General features: G+C 30.8%; 2 protein-coding genes across 2 annotated transcripts; both read left to right on the top strand.

Moving 5' to 3' along the window:
• The first annotated feature begins 3018 nt into the window (after window positions 1-3018).
• LOC133699177 (cysteine-rich receptor-like protein kinase 10) lies at window positions 3019-6201 on the top strand. The gene is made up of 7 exons (XM_062122335.1): window positions 3019-3955; window positions 4168-4284; window positions 4371-4561; window positions 4719-4929; window positions 5031-5268; window positions 5384-5534; window positions 5662-6201. Exons 1-7 carry the CDS (start codon window positions 3169-3171, stop codon window positions 5959-5961), a joined length of 1995 nt encoding a protein of 664 aa, XP_061978319.1. The 5' UTR covers window positions 3019-3168; the 3' UTR covers window positions 5962-6201.
• A 5725-nt stretch (window positions 6202-11926) lies between these two features.
• Window positions 11927-15020, top strand: LOC133699311 (cysteine-rich receptor-like protein kinase 10). The gene is made up of 7 exons (XM_062122522.1): window positions 11927-12807; window positions 12926-13042; window positions 13130-13335; window positions 13444-13654; window positions 13804-14041; window positions 14296-14446; window positions 14538-15020. The coding sequence occupies exons 1-7, from the start codon at window positions 12027-12029 to the stop codon at window positions 14838-14840; spliced, it is 2007 nt and encodes a 668-aa protein (XP_061978506.1). The 5' UTR covers window positions 11927-12026; the 3' UTR covers window positions 14841-15020.
• The last annotated feature ends 3220 nt before the right edge of the window (window positions 15021-18240 follow it).

Raw genomic sequence — 18240 nt, 5'->3', positions numbered from 1 at the left:
TGAATATTCATGATTACAATTTAAAAAGAAAATCAGGTTCATATAAAATAATTAATGGAATCCTCGCTAATATTATTAAAACAAATGCTATTGTCTTATTCTAAAACAAAGGCAACATTAAATGATAGTTTTAATTATTTTATTGATAATGAATTTTAATTAATTAATTTGGTGCGATTTTGGTGGGTTTTTCTTGAACTGATCCTCCCTTAGATGAGAAAGAAGGAGATGAATAATTGATTTAGAAACGACATTGTTTCTTTTTTATTGAATTTACTTCCTACTTTATAATTTTATCTTTATTAGTTTTTTTTGTCTTGATCAAATTCACAAATTATTTTTTAATATTTATTCAACAAAATCTTAATTTGTTTATTCACCTGTTATTCTGAATGAAAGTACATACCTTATTAATCTGAGTTATATTATTATTATTATTATATTTTAAATTAAATTATTTATGTTTTTATATATTGTTTTAGAAACTCAAAATGACAATACAAATAAATATAATTATTTATAGTGGTGCAAGAGAAGTCATACTTAGCTTATCATCTTTGCCCTGGTGTTTGTATTAATTCTCTATCAAGCTCGGTATCTTCTTGTTTTTTTTTCTAAACCTAACAACTAACCAGTGAAAAAAAAAAAAAAAAAAACTAGTTTGATTCATTCATCAAATAACCCGACCTTAGTTTTTTCAAGTACTCGTGGGCTTGGAAACTACGAGGACAGTGACAGATTCATTGAAATTTGCTACAGCGTACAAGTAGGTCACGGTTGATGTCTTGATCCAGTGATTTCCATATATATATATATATATATATCAACAGTGACAGATTCATTGAAATTTGCTACAGCCTACAAGTAGGTCACGGTTGATGTCTTGATCACAGTGATTTCCATATATATATATATATATATATATATATATATATATATATGTAAAGTCAACATCTTCTTGCACTGGCTCCCATCATAAACATAATGACAATGTGACAAGTGAAGAAACAACTGGCTGAAACCAGACTTGATTCAAGGGGAATGAGATGTAGATAAAATTTATAAATAAAATATTTTAAATTATGATTTTATGATTTTTTTATTTATGTCTGACAAGTGAATCTTTTGATAATATTTATTTTGTATTTGAATTTTTTTATTAAACAAAAATAATTTTCATTTCATTAAATATAATTGATAAATATAATTTATTTATTTATTTTTAAAGCTAGAAGTCATTGTCCAAGTGATTCTCAGCTAAAATCTGATATGATTAAATGGCATGACTATATTACTTCATTTTCAAGGCTCTTAAGCCCTTGCTGGAAAGTTTAGCCATGAAATATGGGCGAGGTTAGTATTCTTCTAATGCTAAGGTCATGTACTGTTCTAGTCACTTTATTTTGGTATTTAAAAAGAAGACATTTGAATAAAATATTGTGAGATTAAATAATTATATTAAAAAATATGTTTTTTTATTAAACTTGTTTTTTAAAATATTTTTGCTTGAAAAAAATATTAAATTATTACTTTTATTTATATATATATATTGATTTTAATGTGCTGATATAACAATAAAAAAATCTAAAAGAAATATTTTAATTAATTTGTAAGTAAAAAATACTTTTAAAAAACACTATATACCATATTATAAAACCTACACCGCGTATTGAGAAATTAAAATCAAGGATTGGGTCAATGTTAAAGAAAGAATTGTTAATCAAATAAAAAACATTTGTCCTTGTAGTAAACGTTTGAACAATAATTTTTAACCTTCAAATTTTCAAACTAATGAACAATAATTTTGCGAAGAAAATCCCTTAATCTTGATAGTCTACGGATCATTATTACTGACTGCATCCAATAGTTTTATTGATCAAGTAGATTCTAAGATTAGTCAGTCATCCCTTTAGTCAATCATCTCCCATAAGGTATATTTGTTATTTTAATAGTGATTTTAAAATATTCTTTACTTTAAAATAAATTAAAATAATATTTTTTTAATTTATATTTTACATCAATATATATATAAATTAATATAAAAATATTAAAAAAAATAAATTTTATAAAAAAACACAGTGCAACCAGGTAGACTATCGGTATCTTAAGAAAGTCTGCACCACTAACCTCCAAATTCAAGAATAATCTCTTCACAATAGAATGGTCAAGCAAGACAACTTAATAATAATCTATTGCCCATTTCGTGTTACACACAAGGATTATGTATTTTATTAATTATCCATTTAATTGATAATGATAAAAAAGTTTTCATAATGGTTGGAGTTTTTTAAATTTAAAATTTACATGATCGAACTAATTAAATTATTATTTTACGTCTAATTTTATCAAATAAAATTTAAATAATAAAATTTAAATTCATAATTAATTGATCAACAAATTTTTTATACAATATAAAAAAAAACTATCTCAACTAAAAATTAATAGGCAAGATTCTAATTTTAACATAACAAAAACAAAAAGAAATACACACTCAATTATAGGAGTGATCATTTTTTGTTTCGGTTTGGTTTGGTTCGGTTTTTTAGAGCAAAAACCGGTTCAAACCGGTTTGGCCTGGTTTTTCCAGTTTTGACTCGGTTTTCTCGGTTTTGGCTTGGTTGTTTTGGTTTGACTCGGTTTTTTTTCCGGTTTTTTTGTTTCGGTTCGGTTTTTTGCTTATAAAACCAAAACCGAACCGAATCGGCCGGTTTTTTCAAAATTTTAATCGGTTTAATCGGTTTTTTTTGTTCGGTTTTTTTAGTTTTTTTTCCGGTTTCTCGGTTTAATCGGTTTTTCGGTTTTTTTGCTCATTCCTACTCAACTATACTCGGAAAAGTGTCCATGTATTAATTTGAACTTATAATATAGCAATACAAGCCATACCCCATGTATTTGAACTTAGCAAATAAAAGGATAAGCTCTGCTCAGCAGGATTCATATAGAAAATTTTCATTTGAATGCCAATTTATTCCTGGTCAACCAATTAAGTCAATGCTCAGGCCGTTCATTTTTAATTTACAAAGTAAAACGTATTCTCAGGGATGATTACAGTTATTCTCTCCCCATGATATCACCTGTACAGCTTTAGCTTTAGTAGTTCCATTACTCCACATGGTTTCAAGTGAATTTCCAAGCCCCTTTTCATTGTTTCGTTAAATTTGCTCCAAAATGATCCTGATGACAACCATAGATGTAAATTTAGTCATGTTTTTGCTGATCATACCGTTTTCAGCTCTCCCAGCCATTACTGTTGCAGACCATCTTGTTACATCATGCTCCGATAACACAAGCAACTACACTCTCAACAGTCCATTTGAGAGCAACCTCAAGCTTCTTCTTGAGAACTTGCCTTCCATCACGTCATTAACAGGTTTTAACCACACCTCTGTTGGAGATTTCCCTGCCAAGGTCTATGGCCAAGCACTGTGCAGAGGTGATATTGTCAACTCAAGTTCTTGTCAGGCTTGTGTGGAGAAGGCAAGCCAAGAAATCTTTAATGATTGTAGAAATTATAAAGATGCAATCATATGGTATGAACTTTGCCAAGTTCACTACTCGTTTCAGAATATGACTTCCTTGTATGTTTATACAGGGAAGTATCCAGACTGGGATTCTCAGGAGAAATTTCTATCAGATCCAAAACATTTCTCTGATGTTCTAATCTACTTAATGACTAACCTGTCAACTGAGGCCGCTGTCAATCCTTCCAAGCACATGTTTGCAACTGGGTCAATCAAATTTAGAAGCGAAACCGTATATGGTCATGCACAGTGCACACGAGATATCGTAGCAGATGATTGTCAAACATGTTTGACAACTGCTTTGGCTGAACTCAAAGGATGCTGTTCGTCACGGCAAGGTGGAATTATTGTTAGCAGGAATTGCGGCGTGAGATTTGAGCTGTACAAATATTACAATGCGTCGAGTTACTCGTTAACATATCCGAATCCTAAAGGTTAGTGAACAGAAATTTTTTTGCTGAAAATCTGTGAGCGAAAAGAAGTAATCATGTCTTGCATTAATGACTGATATGGTTATTCTTAATTCTTGCCCGTGGCGGATAACATGTAGCGCAAAATTGTCCAGAATCTTAGTTTATTATTTTTGGAGATTAAATATTTTTCTTCATAAATTGAATCTTATGCAAGTCTCTGCTTTGCATGGCAGGAAGTAATTGGAAGATTGGGATAGTGGCATTTGCTGCTTGTGCTCCTGTAGTGGTGATTGTAATTGTCATTGGGTCTTGCATTGTCTGTCTGCTGAAAAAAAGAGGACAACAAAGAGGTAAATTAACAAAGCGATCAGCAGATTGTTAGGCTAAATTGATATGATCAGAACTACAAAAGAGTAAAACTCCGATTCTTTGTCAGGCGTGGAAAGAAGTCACCTAGCATTATTACAGGAATTGGCCTGTCCAAGAGGGGTCACAATGACAGATGAAGGTCAGTTGGTAAGTTCTGAGGACCTGCCTTTCATGGACTTGACTACTATCAGAGAAGCTACAGACAACTTCTCCGATTCAAATAAGCTTGGACAAGGTGGGTTTGGCACTGTTTATAAGGTAAGTGGTCAAGGGGCTTTGCTGTCATAATCCACTGAGATTCAGGAGTATGTCTTTCCAATCCATCCCTCTAGGAAAACCGAGTTTTTTGTTCAGTTTGCCATGGCTTAATATTGCTTCAGTTGATAATACTTGCCTCATTGCAAATTTGTTTCAGGGTGTGTTACCAGATGGGAAAGAAATAGCTGTTAAAAGGCTGTCAAGGAAGTCATGGCAAGGCTTAGAGGAGTTCAAGAATGAAGTCAAAGTAATTGCAAAATTACAGCACCGAAACCTTGTGAGGCTATTGGGATGTGGCATGGAAGGAGAAGAAAAGCTGCTCATATATGAATTCATGCATAACAAAAGCCTTGATATCTTTATCTTTGGTCTGTTCCTTTCATTTAATTTGCCTTTGAATTCTTAAATATTACATTTTCAACAATTAAACGATGCAAGAGGCTGAAGTTTTTTCTTATTCAAATTTCAGATGCCGAAAGACGCGCACTTCTTGATTGGGAGACATGTTACAACATAGTTGGTGGGATTGCTAGAGGACTTCTTTACCTACACGAGGATTCCCGGCTTAGAATCATTCACCGGGATTTGAAACCTAGCAATGTGCTACTAGACCATGAAATGGTTGCCAAGATATCAGATTTTGGCATGGCTAGAATTTTCTGCGAAAACCAGAACAAAGCTAACACTAGAAGAGTAGTAGGAACATTGTAAGCCCTCTTTTAATTTCTTTTTTTTTACCTCTAATTTCTTTTTCTAGTTTGGTGATGATTTTAGTCCTAAATTCTTATAACTTATCCAAAGTACGTCTTACGCACGAAACAGCGGATATATGGCCCCGGAGTACGCAATGGGAGGGCTATTCTCAGTGAAATCAGATGTCTTCAGCTTTGGTGTTATACTACTGGAGATCACAAGTGGAAAAAGAAGTAGTGGCTTTTATCTCTCAGAACATGGCCAGACACTCTTAGCATATGTTTGTACAATACATCGCAGCCATCAAAATTTCCATTCAAATAATTTTCAACCTATCAAAAAGAATTTGAAGCCTGAAAATTATAACTAGGTACTGTTATGATAGTTTTTTTCATGCAATTTGACAGGCGTGGAGATTGTGGAATGAAGGGAGAGAAATGGAATTAGTGGATCCTTCGTTGATGGACAGAAGTCAAACAGAAGGGATTGTGAGGTGCATACATGTTGGGCTGTTATGTGTGCAGGAAGATCCAGCAGACAGGCCAACAATGTCATTTGTGGTTCTAGCTTTGGGAAGTGACCCAATAGCACTTCCTCAGCCGAAACAACCTGCTTTCTCTCTAGGTAAAATGGTTCCAATCTACAAGTCTTCACCGACAGATCCTTCTGTAAATCAAATGACTGTTTCTGGTATCACACCGCGCTGATTGTTAATAAGATTGCCACTGTTCTTGTCAATGTCTGTGCGGCAATTGGTGTGGTTCAGAATAGCTAGTTTTCTTAGCCATTTTGTTAAGATCTCAAAATGGTCAATAGAAGACCTCAAATTGTGTATAATAACAACGTGTCAGAATAGCTAGTTGGAATTATAAGGGGTTCTGACAAATTATAAGCCAGAAATAAATAGCATGACGAGACACTGTCCACTAATTTTAAGGTGGTACTGATATAGTTTTGGTTCTGGTCACGTTGGTCTCTATCACTAACCAAAGCTAAATTGTAAAAATACCCCTCTGATCTTACGCGGGAAAAAACATAGTTTAATAAAAAACATAATTTAATAATATTTTTTTTATAAATATTAAAACAGAAACATATTAGATCAATCTAAATTAATTCAGATTAAAATGTAAACTTAGACTATTATAATCTCATAAAAAAATATATTAAAATAAAATTATCAATCAATCCAAATATTAAAGGATGATATAAAAAAATTAATTAAAAAAAATAAAAAAACCCTGAATCAACCAAGTTAACCTACAAAACTCATGATCTGGATCATAAGATTATGATAACCTTAGAGAAAGTAAACCAAAAAAAAATTATAAAGTTCAATCCTTTAATAAATCTAATATTAAAGGATTAAATTAAAAAATACTAAATTAAAAATTAGAAAAGAAAGGAAAAAATTATTGTTTCAATTAACACTACTTTAGGAGGAGGTGATAAATGATTTTAATTATATTTTATATTTGTATAAATATTAAATTTCCCTTCAACCAACCTAATAATAACATAAAAATCAATGTGAAAATATAAAAAAATCTCTTAACATCAGTTTTAGATTTTTTACTTACAATTATATTTTAGTAATTTTACTATATATTAAAAATAAAAAAAACTTATTTATACTCAATGAATTTGGTCATGACTAATGATTCGGAGACAAGATAAAATCATCATTGCATTATTTTATTAATCATTATTTTCGCTCACAGTAAACATTGTTTACACTTATAGTGAATAGTTTTTTTTTCAAGGGGATTAATTAGGCTTTGTTAATGTTTTTCTAAGTAGGTTGAGAAAACGATAGGAATTGATCAGAGGGTTTTTATAGATTTTTTCCTTCAGTTTCTCAACAAAATCCTAATGGAAAGGAAACATTAAAAAAATCATATTGTTTAAGAGGTAAAATCAAGGATTTTTTTAGTTCAAAGGTTTTAAATTTTTTTGTTGTTGAATTGCCAAAGAGAGAGTTGGCTCTCTCGACTCACAAGTTCAACTAAAGGATTCATAAATTGGCATTGTCAAGGAATAATTAAGAGGTTGTATTTTAATAATTAAATCTATTCTTAAAAAAAAAGTGCTATTACTTTCATTAATAATAGTTAAAAATATTATTGGTTATGCTATTATTTCAATTTTTGAATGGTTCCAGTATGCTAGTAGAGTTTATTTAGCATCGTTGTAATTTTTATTTTTCAAAATACTTTTAAAATTATTTTTCATTTGAAAAATGCATCAAATTAAATTTTTAGATATTTTTAATGACTTTGACATGCTGATATTAAAACAATAATAAAAATAATAAAATAATATTATTTCAATATATTTTCAATTGAAAAGCACATCTAAAAAATACTCTATACTACAATACTAAATACATAATTAGTTGAGTAGTTTAATGAGTGCCCTCATCATAGGCATATGTGATGCAGTTTTTTTTCCTTTGTTTATTATAATATAGCTAAAATACGTGATAAAAGTACTTTAGTTTTTTTTATATGTTATTGTGGATTGTTATAGTGTTTTTTTTTGTTTTTTTTTCAAAATTATCTTTATTGTTTTTTTTAATATTAAAATATTTAAGAATTTAGCTTTGTAATGTTTTTTCTTTAAAACATTATAAATTGTTACAGTGTTTCCCCACATAGTTTTTATTATTTTTTTTCAAAATTATTTGTTGATTTTATTTTTTTAATATATATTGAGTTGGTTGAGAATTACAGCTGTAGCTTTTCTCATAAAACACTGTGGATTGCTACAGTGTTTTCCCATATGATTTTTTTTTGTTTTTAAATTTTTTTTTTTAAATTATATTTGTCGATTTTATTTTTTTAATATTGAGATGGTTGAGAATTTAGCTTTGTATTTTTTTTCCTTAAAACATTGTGGATTACTACAATGTTTCCCCACATGTTTTTTTTTTGTTTTTTTTTATGTTTTATAATTTTTTCCAAAATTATCTTTTTTGATTTTATTTTTTAACATTGAGCTGATTGAGAATTACAATTATAATGTGGGGAAAACACTGTAACTTTCCTCACAAATTACTATGGATTGCTATAGTGTTTTCCCCACAAGATTTGTTTTAGTTTTTTTATGTTTTTTTTTTAAATTGTCTTTGTCGAATTTTTTTTTTATATTGAGATGGTTGAAAATTACAATTACAAGCAATATAAAAAGGGCTAAATCATGTGGGGAAAACATTGTAGCTTTCCTCACACAACATTGTAGATTGCTACAGTGTTTCCTCATATCTTTTTTTCCCGGTCTTTTTTGTTATGATTTTTTCTAAAATTATCTTTGTCGATTTTATTTTTTTTAATATTGAGTTGATTAGAATTTAACTTTGTAATTTTTTTCTTTAAAATATTGTGGATTGCTACAGGGTTTCCCTACATGATTAGTTTTTTGTTTTTTTGTTATCATTTTTTCTAAAATTATCTTTGTCAATTTTATTTTTTTAATATTGAGTTGATTTAGAATTACAATTATAAACACTGTGGTTTGCTACATAGTCAACCCACATAATTATTTTTTCTTATGAATTTTTTAAAATTATCTTTGTCGATTTTTTTTTTAATATTGAACTGGTTAAGAATTATAATTACAAGTAATTACAAGCAAGGGTAAATCATATAGTAAAGCACTATAGCTTTCCTCGCAAAACGCAGTGGATTGCTATAGTGTTTCCAACATGGTTTTTTTTTGTGTTTTTTTGTTATGATTTTTTTAAAAAATTATCTTTGTCAATTTTATTTTTTAATAATTAGATTTGTAAATTTTTTTAAAACATTGTGGATTGCTGCAGTGTTTCCCCATATGTTTTTTTTTGTTTTTTTATTATGTTTTTTTTTTAAATTATCTTTATCAATTTTATTTTTTTAATATTGAGTTGGTTGAGAATTACAATTACAATAGAGCTAAATCATGTGGGAAACACATTGTAACTTTTCACACAAAATATTGTGGATTGTTATAGTAATTCCTTACATGGTTTTGTTTTGTTATGATTTTTTTAAAATTATCTTTGTCAATTTTACTAGGAAAAACATTGTAACTTTCCTCAGAAAACACTGTAGATTGCTACAGAGTTTCCCCTCATGGTTTTTTTCTTTTCAAAATTATCTTTGTCGATTTTTTTTTAATATTGAGCTGGTAACAAATTAAACTTTGTAATGTTTTTTTTAATTAACAGAAAAGCTAAATCATATGGGAAAAAACTGTATCTTTCCTCACAAAATATTGTGGATTGATATAAATCATTCTATCTGGTCTCTAAATTTTTTTTATCATCAACAGAACTTTTTTGTCTTCTTGAAATATTAGCTCCATCATACCTTCAGTTTTTATTACTTATTTAGTGCTGGTTTGCAATTATAACATCATCAAACATATTTATTTCATAAGCCCGCGGCAGTGCGCTGGCATGCCTTCTAGTTCTACACTATATCCCATATATAAAATATTTGGATATGTAGAAGGGGATATAAAATATTTGGATATGTAGAAGAATTCTACATTTTTATACATATTTTTGAATTTTATGTCCACAATGATATCATAATTTGTAGTTCAAACGATATTTTACAATTTAATCTTTCATTAGACTAAAAGAGTATATCCCATATATAAAAATAATAGAAATTACAACTTGGTATTTGAAAATTTCGTTGAGAACATTAATACATGGTCTTCTTGGCGTATGGAGAATATAAAAAACTCTTTGAACTTCCTAAATTTGGATTGTTTATGTAGAAACGATTGCATCGCGCATACATAAATGAGTTTAAGCCACCAAGAATCAACAACAAACGAGCTGCATAAGTAATAACTACCTTACGTAAAATATTAAATTTCAAATAAAACGATGGAATTCTACGAATCAGCTTGCATTGATAAAACTAATTTAAAGTTTTTTTTTTATTGTTTTCGTCTGTTTTTTTGGTGAACATTAACCAACAAAAAACACAAAAGTAACAACAAGCACAACTAACATAGAATCACCATACAAAAATCTTAATTTTAAATTTTATTATTGGATAGTTTATCTTCAAATAGTCTCTTGAAATACAAGCAGAATAATAATATTTATATAAGTCCAACATCTATCTTGAAGAGAAAAAAATCCTAATAAATAATTACATAGTTATTCTATGAATTTTTAAACTAATTAGGAAAAATAAATTTACTAAGTATAGTATTTAATTTTCTAAACTAAATAAAAGATATAAAAACACCATTAAAAAATAATTTTCCAAACCATATAGAAATACAAATAATTAATAAAATAAATATTTTAATTGCTAAAAATCCCCCGCATCCTAAACTGATAGACGATCAAATAAACTGATTTATATATGTTTCAATACACACAGCATAGTCATTACAATGCCTATGACCACTCAGAGGTTCTTTGGGTTGCGGTGCAACCTCTATCTCATGATTTTTTAAATTTATTTTTGTTTAAATTTATTTTTTATATTTTTAAATTTTAATATAATAATATTAAAAATAATTTTAAAAGAATAAAAAATATTATTTTAATGTATTTTTAAGTAAAAAATATTTTATAAAATAACCGCTACCACATATTTAAATACTCTTTTAAATATTTAATTTTTATGTATCATTAACTATATTTGAATACTCTCAAAATACATTTAGTTTAAAAAAATATTAAATTTATATTTTTTAGTATTTTTAAAAATACTAGTTTGCCTTGCACTTTTTGTTTTTAAACTTCTGCTGCGTTTTCTTTTCACAACGCACCTCTCATATATATACTTGTGATATTACGGGAACTGAATGTATAATTTTTTACCCATAAAATTTGGTTTTTCGATCCGTAGATGACAAGGGAAACATTCTAAGTAATTTGTGTTTCTTAAAATATTTTTTTTGTCCAAAAACAAATCAAGCTTATATAATTTTAAATATTTTTTAAATTATTTTAATATGTTGATATAAAAAATAAAAAAATATAAAAAGTTATTATTATTATACATTTTAATTAAAAAAATATTTGTAAAAATTACTTCATACAAATCACCGAATATGTACCTCGAGGCTGAAATTTAAATTCATGAAGAAAAAGTGGGCCGATCGTAAATGCAGATTCTTACACTTTTCCAAGTACGAAATATGAATCACAAAACAAGTCCTGTTCAAACTCGGAATTGTTGTTCAAAGACGAACATTGAATATTCATGAAGCATTGGTTAAAACTTTGAGTCCAGGTCAAATCATTAACGTCCAGCCATGTTCTTAACAAAACTTACAAATTACATAAGACCTTCCTGGAAACTACACACCACGAATAGATCGCTGTAAAAAATTCAGTATTCATTGTCTAATATAGTTTTCTTGACCATAGCAAGTCCATTTTTCGATGATCTTTAAGATCTTTGCTAATGTGTTGATTTTTTTCCAAGGATATGACATTAAATTTGATAATTAAATATGAATTTAATCCAAAATATTAAAAGTCAGTGGTGAATGACTCATTAATATTACCTTATATTCTTATAATTATTTGACGAGGGACTTCGTTCTATAACAATATTTTTCTTCTTGCCTTGATTTATCCCAATTCTTCCAAGAAAATTCCCATCTGCTATGCTTTTGGATGACCAACCATATTTGACTGCTTTATATATATAAATATGGTCTCCCGGCCGTAAGGTGAAGCAAGACAGCAAACAATTTCAGCTACAAATTATAGCTGATTCTTGATAGCTAGTGTCGAAATCTCAAAACACAAGATATGGGTCACAATTTCCTTGTTAAAAAAAGTTTTCAAATTCTTCTGCTGTATTTTTCCATTGCCAACCTTCTTGATCTTGCTTATGCTGATCCTCCTTACAGACTTTGCTCGAACAAATCTGACTATATAGATAATAGTCCATTTCAAAAGAATCTCGAGACCCTCATGGCTTCTCTTTCTTCAAATGCTTCAGTTTCAAAAATTTTCAATACCTCTACTGGAATTGATCCAGACAGAGTGTATGCTCAATATATGTGCCTCAACTATGTAACAAATGAAAGCTGCCGTACCTGCGTAGCTGCAGCATCTCAAGATATCAGGCAGCTTTGTCCAGGAGATAAGGAAGCAGTTGTGTGGGGAGACCTATGTCAATTGCGCTACTCGAATCAAAGATTCTTAGGCCACTTGGATGTTTCAAGAAACATTCCCCAATATAATGCAAAGAACATTTCAAATCCAGAACATCTTAGTTTAGTAGTCAATAAAACCTTGAGTAGTCTTATCAAGAAGGCAGCTTTTGATTCTTCAGCGAATATGTATGCTACTAGAGACGAACCTTTCACTGATAGTGACAGCTTTTTCTCTCTAGTACAGTGCTCTACAGACTTGTCTCCAAATGATTGTTACAGATGCCTTGAGGTTGCCATAAAAAATGTTACGACTTGTTGCTATTTTTCTCGTGGAGCAAGGGTTTTCAGCCGCAGTTGCTATTTAAGGTATGAGTTATATGCTTTCTATGACGGCGCATCCGACTCTTCTCAAAGTCCGGTGACCGGAAAAGGTACTAATTTGCTTATAGATTAATTAAGACGTAATAAGTGGTTATATTTGGTTGTATTTGCTAATAAAAAAAAACTATACTTCATGCACTGAAAATAATTTCTTTTCCCTAATGACAGGCAACGAAAGCGAAATATGGATAATTACCATCAGTACTGTGGCATCAACACTTTTGGTGGTAGCAATTTTAGGCTCCTTCTTCTGCCATCTTGCGATGAAATTCAGAAAGCGAAAATGCAAGGATGCTTCTTATGAAATTCACTCACATGTTCTTTTTGGTTTTCTTTGTAACCCTTGTTGACTACTTGAATCTTGTCATACAGGTAAGAAAGAAAATACTAGTCAAGATGGTAAATTCAGTGGGTTTGATCACCCAAACCGCAATGATTTCCAGAACCAAGATTTTCAGAGAGATGGCCTTAATGATCGGGAATCCGCAATTATGGATTTGGCATCCATAAATGCAGCTACCGAGAACTTTTCTGAAGCAAACTTTCTTGGGCAAGGTGGTTTTGGCCCAGTATACAAGGTACATGAATTACAATATCTTATGTTCAAGCTCAAATTACCTTACGAAGTACTCTAGAGAAGAGATAGAAGGAGGTTTTACTAATTCCTTTGTTGTGAATTTTTGAAGGGTATACTGAGTGATGGAAAGGAATTAGCAGTAAAGAGACTTTCAGCTTCGTCCGAGCAAGGCAAAAACGAGTTTACAAATGAAGTTCTGCTAATCATGAAACTTCAGCACAAAAATCTTGTTAAGCTTCTCGGTTTTTGTGTTGATGGAGAGGAAAAGCTTCTGGTCTATGAATTCATGCCTAACAACAGCCTAGACATGGTCCTCTTTGGTAACTAGTCCTCTTTAATAAGTTTCTTAGTGTTTTGAAATCAGAAATTTCCATTCATTGATCTCAGAGACAATATGCTGAAATTTTATTTCTCAAATACTGAATACAAGCAATAATTTGATTTCCTATCAATTTTGATTTAACTGTAGATCCGAGGAAAGGTGCTCAACTTAGTTGGAGAAGTCGTATTCATATTATCAATGGGATTGCAAAGGGAACTCTTTATCTCCATGAGGATTCTAGACTTAGAATCATCCATCGGGACCTGAAAGCTAGCAATATCTTGTTGGACAATAACATGAATCCGAAGATTTCTGACTTCGGAATGGCAAGGATCATGGAAGCTAATGAAGGCGAAGCCAATACTGTTAGGATAGTGGGAACATAGTAAGTGAATTTTCACCTGAATTATCTTTGTATATTAAGTATAATCACTTCATTAGTTACCCGATTTCCTAGACAATAATAATATAACAAAGCATAATGACATGATCCATCATTTGCCGTGTTTCATGTTTCTAACTAATTTTCCGAGTCTGGAGTTTTTTGGGCCACCTCTGTTGGAGCACAGCACATAGGGCTTGTTGGATATTTACTTTTTCCAGGATTACTAAAAATTTCCTGTCCCTTCTGTTGAATAGTGGATACATGGCACCAGAGTATGCAATGGAGGGACTTTACTCCACCAAATCTGATGTTTTTAGTTTCGGAGTTATTCTGCTGGAGATCATAACCGGAAGAAAGAATTCTGGATTCCACAAATCGAAACGTGCTCCTAGCCTCCTAGCTTATGTAAGTTTCTTCGGCATAGAATACACATAATCACTTACTTGACACTATGATAAAAATGTTTAGTTAAATGCACTTCCGAATCCTGAATCAGGCATGGGAATTATGGAAAAATGGAAAGGAACTCGAGATGATAGATCCAGTGCTGGCTGATTCATGCTGCTCTGATGAATTTTCCCGATGCGTGCATATCGGTTTATTATGCGTCCAAGAAGATGCTAGTGAAAGGCCAGCCATGTCGTCCGTTGTTTTAATGCTGAAAAGTGACAACTCAATTGATCTTCCCCAATCTCAACGGCCGGCCATTTTTGCTGGGAGATATACAGACCACCACGAGGCAAAAGCAAATGATTGTTCTGTCAATGGCTTAACAGTTTCTGATATTTTACCTCGGTGATGAAGCTGGTGAATGAAGTGTGTGACCACGAAGCTCTCTTAGGTATGTCCGCGGCTATATAGGATGGGGCAAAACACGTTCATTGTTTCTCAGTTACAAAAATTGGTATGAAAGAGTAAAAATGGAATGAAATCAATTATCTGTTAAAAAATTTGTTTAATATAATTGTTTTTTACAATATTTTGAATGTGGATACTGAATATTTGATTTGGTATTTACAATGATAATTGAAAATTTTCTTTGATAGTAATGTAAAAGGTATACACATGGATGGAGGGACCATGAGTCACCAATCACTGAAAGTATAGGGACTTGGATGACCAAAATTCCAGTAAAGGAGTTGATATGACTAATTTTCAAAACTTGAGGGATTACAAATAATAAAACTAGTTTTATACTAACTAGCTCACACAACACTCACTATGAATAACTAAAGCACACTCAAAACACACCACACCACACCAGGGGTGGGGATTGGAGAGGGTGGTAGGCAATCACCACCTTAGTGTTCTCTAAACCACACTCAATTGATGGATGCAAAAAATTGGGAGAGGAAACTATTTATAGTATCTTTTTAACATAAAAAGCAAAACTAAAAAAGGTGCATTAATTCACCTCTCCCGAGTCCATGCAGATCGCACGATGAGATTGTGCATGCCATGAAATTTCAACTTTGTCAGGTGAAGACAAAGCATGCATTACACAGTTGAAGACAAAGCTGCTGGTTCCCTTTCATGTCGGTGCTGAGTATCGGTAGAAGATGCGAAGCAAGGGCAGACAAATACCGTGTTGATAACAAGTCAATTTTCATGTATTGGATTCTTTTGCATGAATTATTAAAAAAAAAGAGAGTATCAATGACAAGAGAAGAAACTTTTTTTAGTCAATAATTTAAATTCAATGTTACCTTTTATCTAATCTTTGTTTAAAATGATTAACAAATTGAAGTCAAATTATTCATGCGTCACATGTACATATGAACTTCATTAATGTAATGAAATTGGAGGATTACACACGACCAAGTTGGATGACCCCACCCATTTTACAATTACTTTTTTATCCTAGTCTTATATAAATAATAAAGTGCACGCGTGATTTTAGTGGGTTTTTTCTCTCTCTTTAATTTCATTAGTTAATAAAGCACATGTAAGGAACATGTGTAAGTAATTAATAATATTTGGTTATTATATTAAGGTAAAATAGATAGGGATAGTATGGATGAAAATGACATGTCTATCTTTTATTTCTTACTTTAAAAGTCTACATTCAAACTTAGGTGGGGGCATAGCTTCCTTTTCTCTGATAATCCGAATATCCCTTTTGTTTCTTCTTTTGAAATTTAAGTTCATGGATTAAGTTTTGAAAAGTAGACGGCCAATACTGGATTGGGCAAGAAATGGGAAAAAGCCTTAGTGGCTATTGGATCTTCTTGTGGAAAACGCACACCAACCTTTCGGCTTTTTGATCTTCTTGTGGAAAAGGGCAGAGATATGAGCATGTTAGGGTGTGTTTGCGAAAACATCACCTCCGGACCTGCTAAAAAATCATTATGAAATGATGAATTCACCCTGCAAAGTTCAAGATACTATAGATGCCTGTCGAACTTGATGCATGTCGATGTTATGAAGTAGATCTATTCCTTTGGATTGCGATGGTGAATTTAGAAGTATAGAGCTATTTTTGAAGCTAATATATTAGTGAATGAAGGGGATGTAAAGATCACGTTAGGAAATTTTGAGATTATGCACGAACCATGTGGCTAATAGACCATTAGGAAACATGGTTGGTGAGAAGCACCAATCCTGGAATAAAGTACTAAATAGTGGCTTCGCTTTGGTAAAAGCACTTCGTTAAAGTAAGTAAGACTGAAAGGAGCCATCAACGGGTAAAGTAGCAAATGCCTGCGAGCAGGAGAATCTCAATATCCCTTTTTATGGATTAAAGTTTTGAAAAGTAGATGGCCAATACTGGATTGGGCAAGAAATGGGAAAGCCTTAGTGGCTATTGGATCTTCTTGTGGAAAACGCACACCAACCTTTCGGCTTTTTGATCTTCTGGGAAAACATCACCTCCGGACCTGCTAAAAAATTATTATGAAATGATGAATTCACCCATGCAAAGTTCAAGATACTTAGATGCCTGTCGAACTTGATGTCGATGTTAAGAAGTAGATCCATTCCTTTGGATTGCGATAGTGAATATAGTGAATGAAGGGGATGTAAAGATTTTAGGAGCAATGAACCACGTTAGGAAATTTTGAGATTATGCACGAACCGCGTGGCTAGAAGACCATTAGGAAACATGGATGGTGAGAAGCACCAATCCTGGAATAAAGTGCTAAACAGTGGCTACGCTGTGGTAAAAGCACTTTGTTAAAGTAAGCAAGACTGGAAGGAGCCATCAACGGGTAAAGTAGCAAATGCCTGCGGGCAGGAGAATCTTAATGGCTTTCCAACAATTAAAGAGTCATCCATTACAGGACTTTCTTTTCTTGTAACTTAAATGTCAATTGTTTGATGACTTATTTTTTCAATTTTATAGCAAAGGGAGACTTTAATTTTTTATAATAAACCAGAGGACGAGTTTTTCTCAAATCCGGAGAGTGTATTTTATAATTTCAAGTACATTTGTCTTTATTCTAATCTTGTATTAATTGTAAAGGCTTCCTAGAATTTCTTACCTTTAATTTATCCAGACAAGTGTTATTAGCAAATTAGTACTCTAGCTAGCATTTTATTTTAATTTTTCTTATTTAGTATTATTAGAGTATTCTATTTTTTAGTTATTTAAATAATTATAATAGCCTTTTGACAAATAAAAAAATTAATGAATAAAAGTTAAATTTTTGCGTTCTATTGTGTTTTTTTTTTTTTTTGTAAATTTTAATTGTCCTGGGGTTTATTTATATGTTTTCTAGCTATATTTTACCTAAAAATTTTAATTTATTTTAATTAATTAGATCCTGTATTTTTTTTTCACTTTGTATAAATTTCAATTTCGTCTCCAACATTATTTATGGAAAATCTCAATATTACCGAAAGGTGGAATGAAAAAATTGAAAAAATCATCAAAGAATGATAATTTTTTAATAAAAAAATATGATAAAAAGTTTTTTTTTTCCGCCAACATTATATAGCAGTCTTTTGACAATACAAGAATAAAATTGAACTAAAAACAGATATGAAAAAAATATATTTTTAATTAATAAAATTACCTACCACCATTATTGCTATCTCTTAGACACTCTTTCACTAGCATTATACACACACACTTTTCATCCATTTTTCTATTAAATTAATCTTGAAAAAAAAATCTAGGCAAAAAAAATTAATATCCCATATAAATGGAATATGGTAGCTTGAATACCCGATTTTACCCGATTTTACTAACTAGATATATT

The sequence above is a fragment of the Populus nigra genome, chromosome 7, assembly GCF_951802175.1.
Source record: "Populus nigra chromosome 7, ddPopNigr1.1, whole genome shotgun sequence".
Classification (NCBI taxonomy): domain Eukaryota; kingdom Viridiplantae; phylum Streptophyta; class Magnoliopsida; order Malpighiales; family Salicaceae; genus Populus; species Populus nigra.
This window is presented reverse-complemented; position numbering and strand designations above follow the sequence as displayed.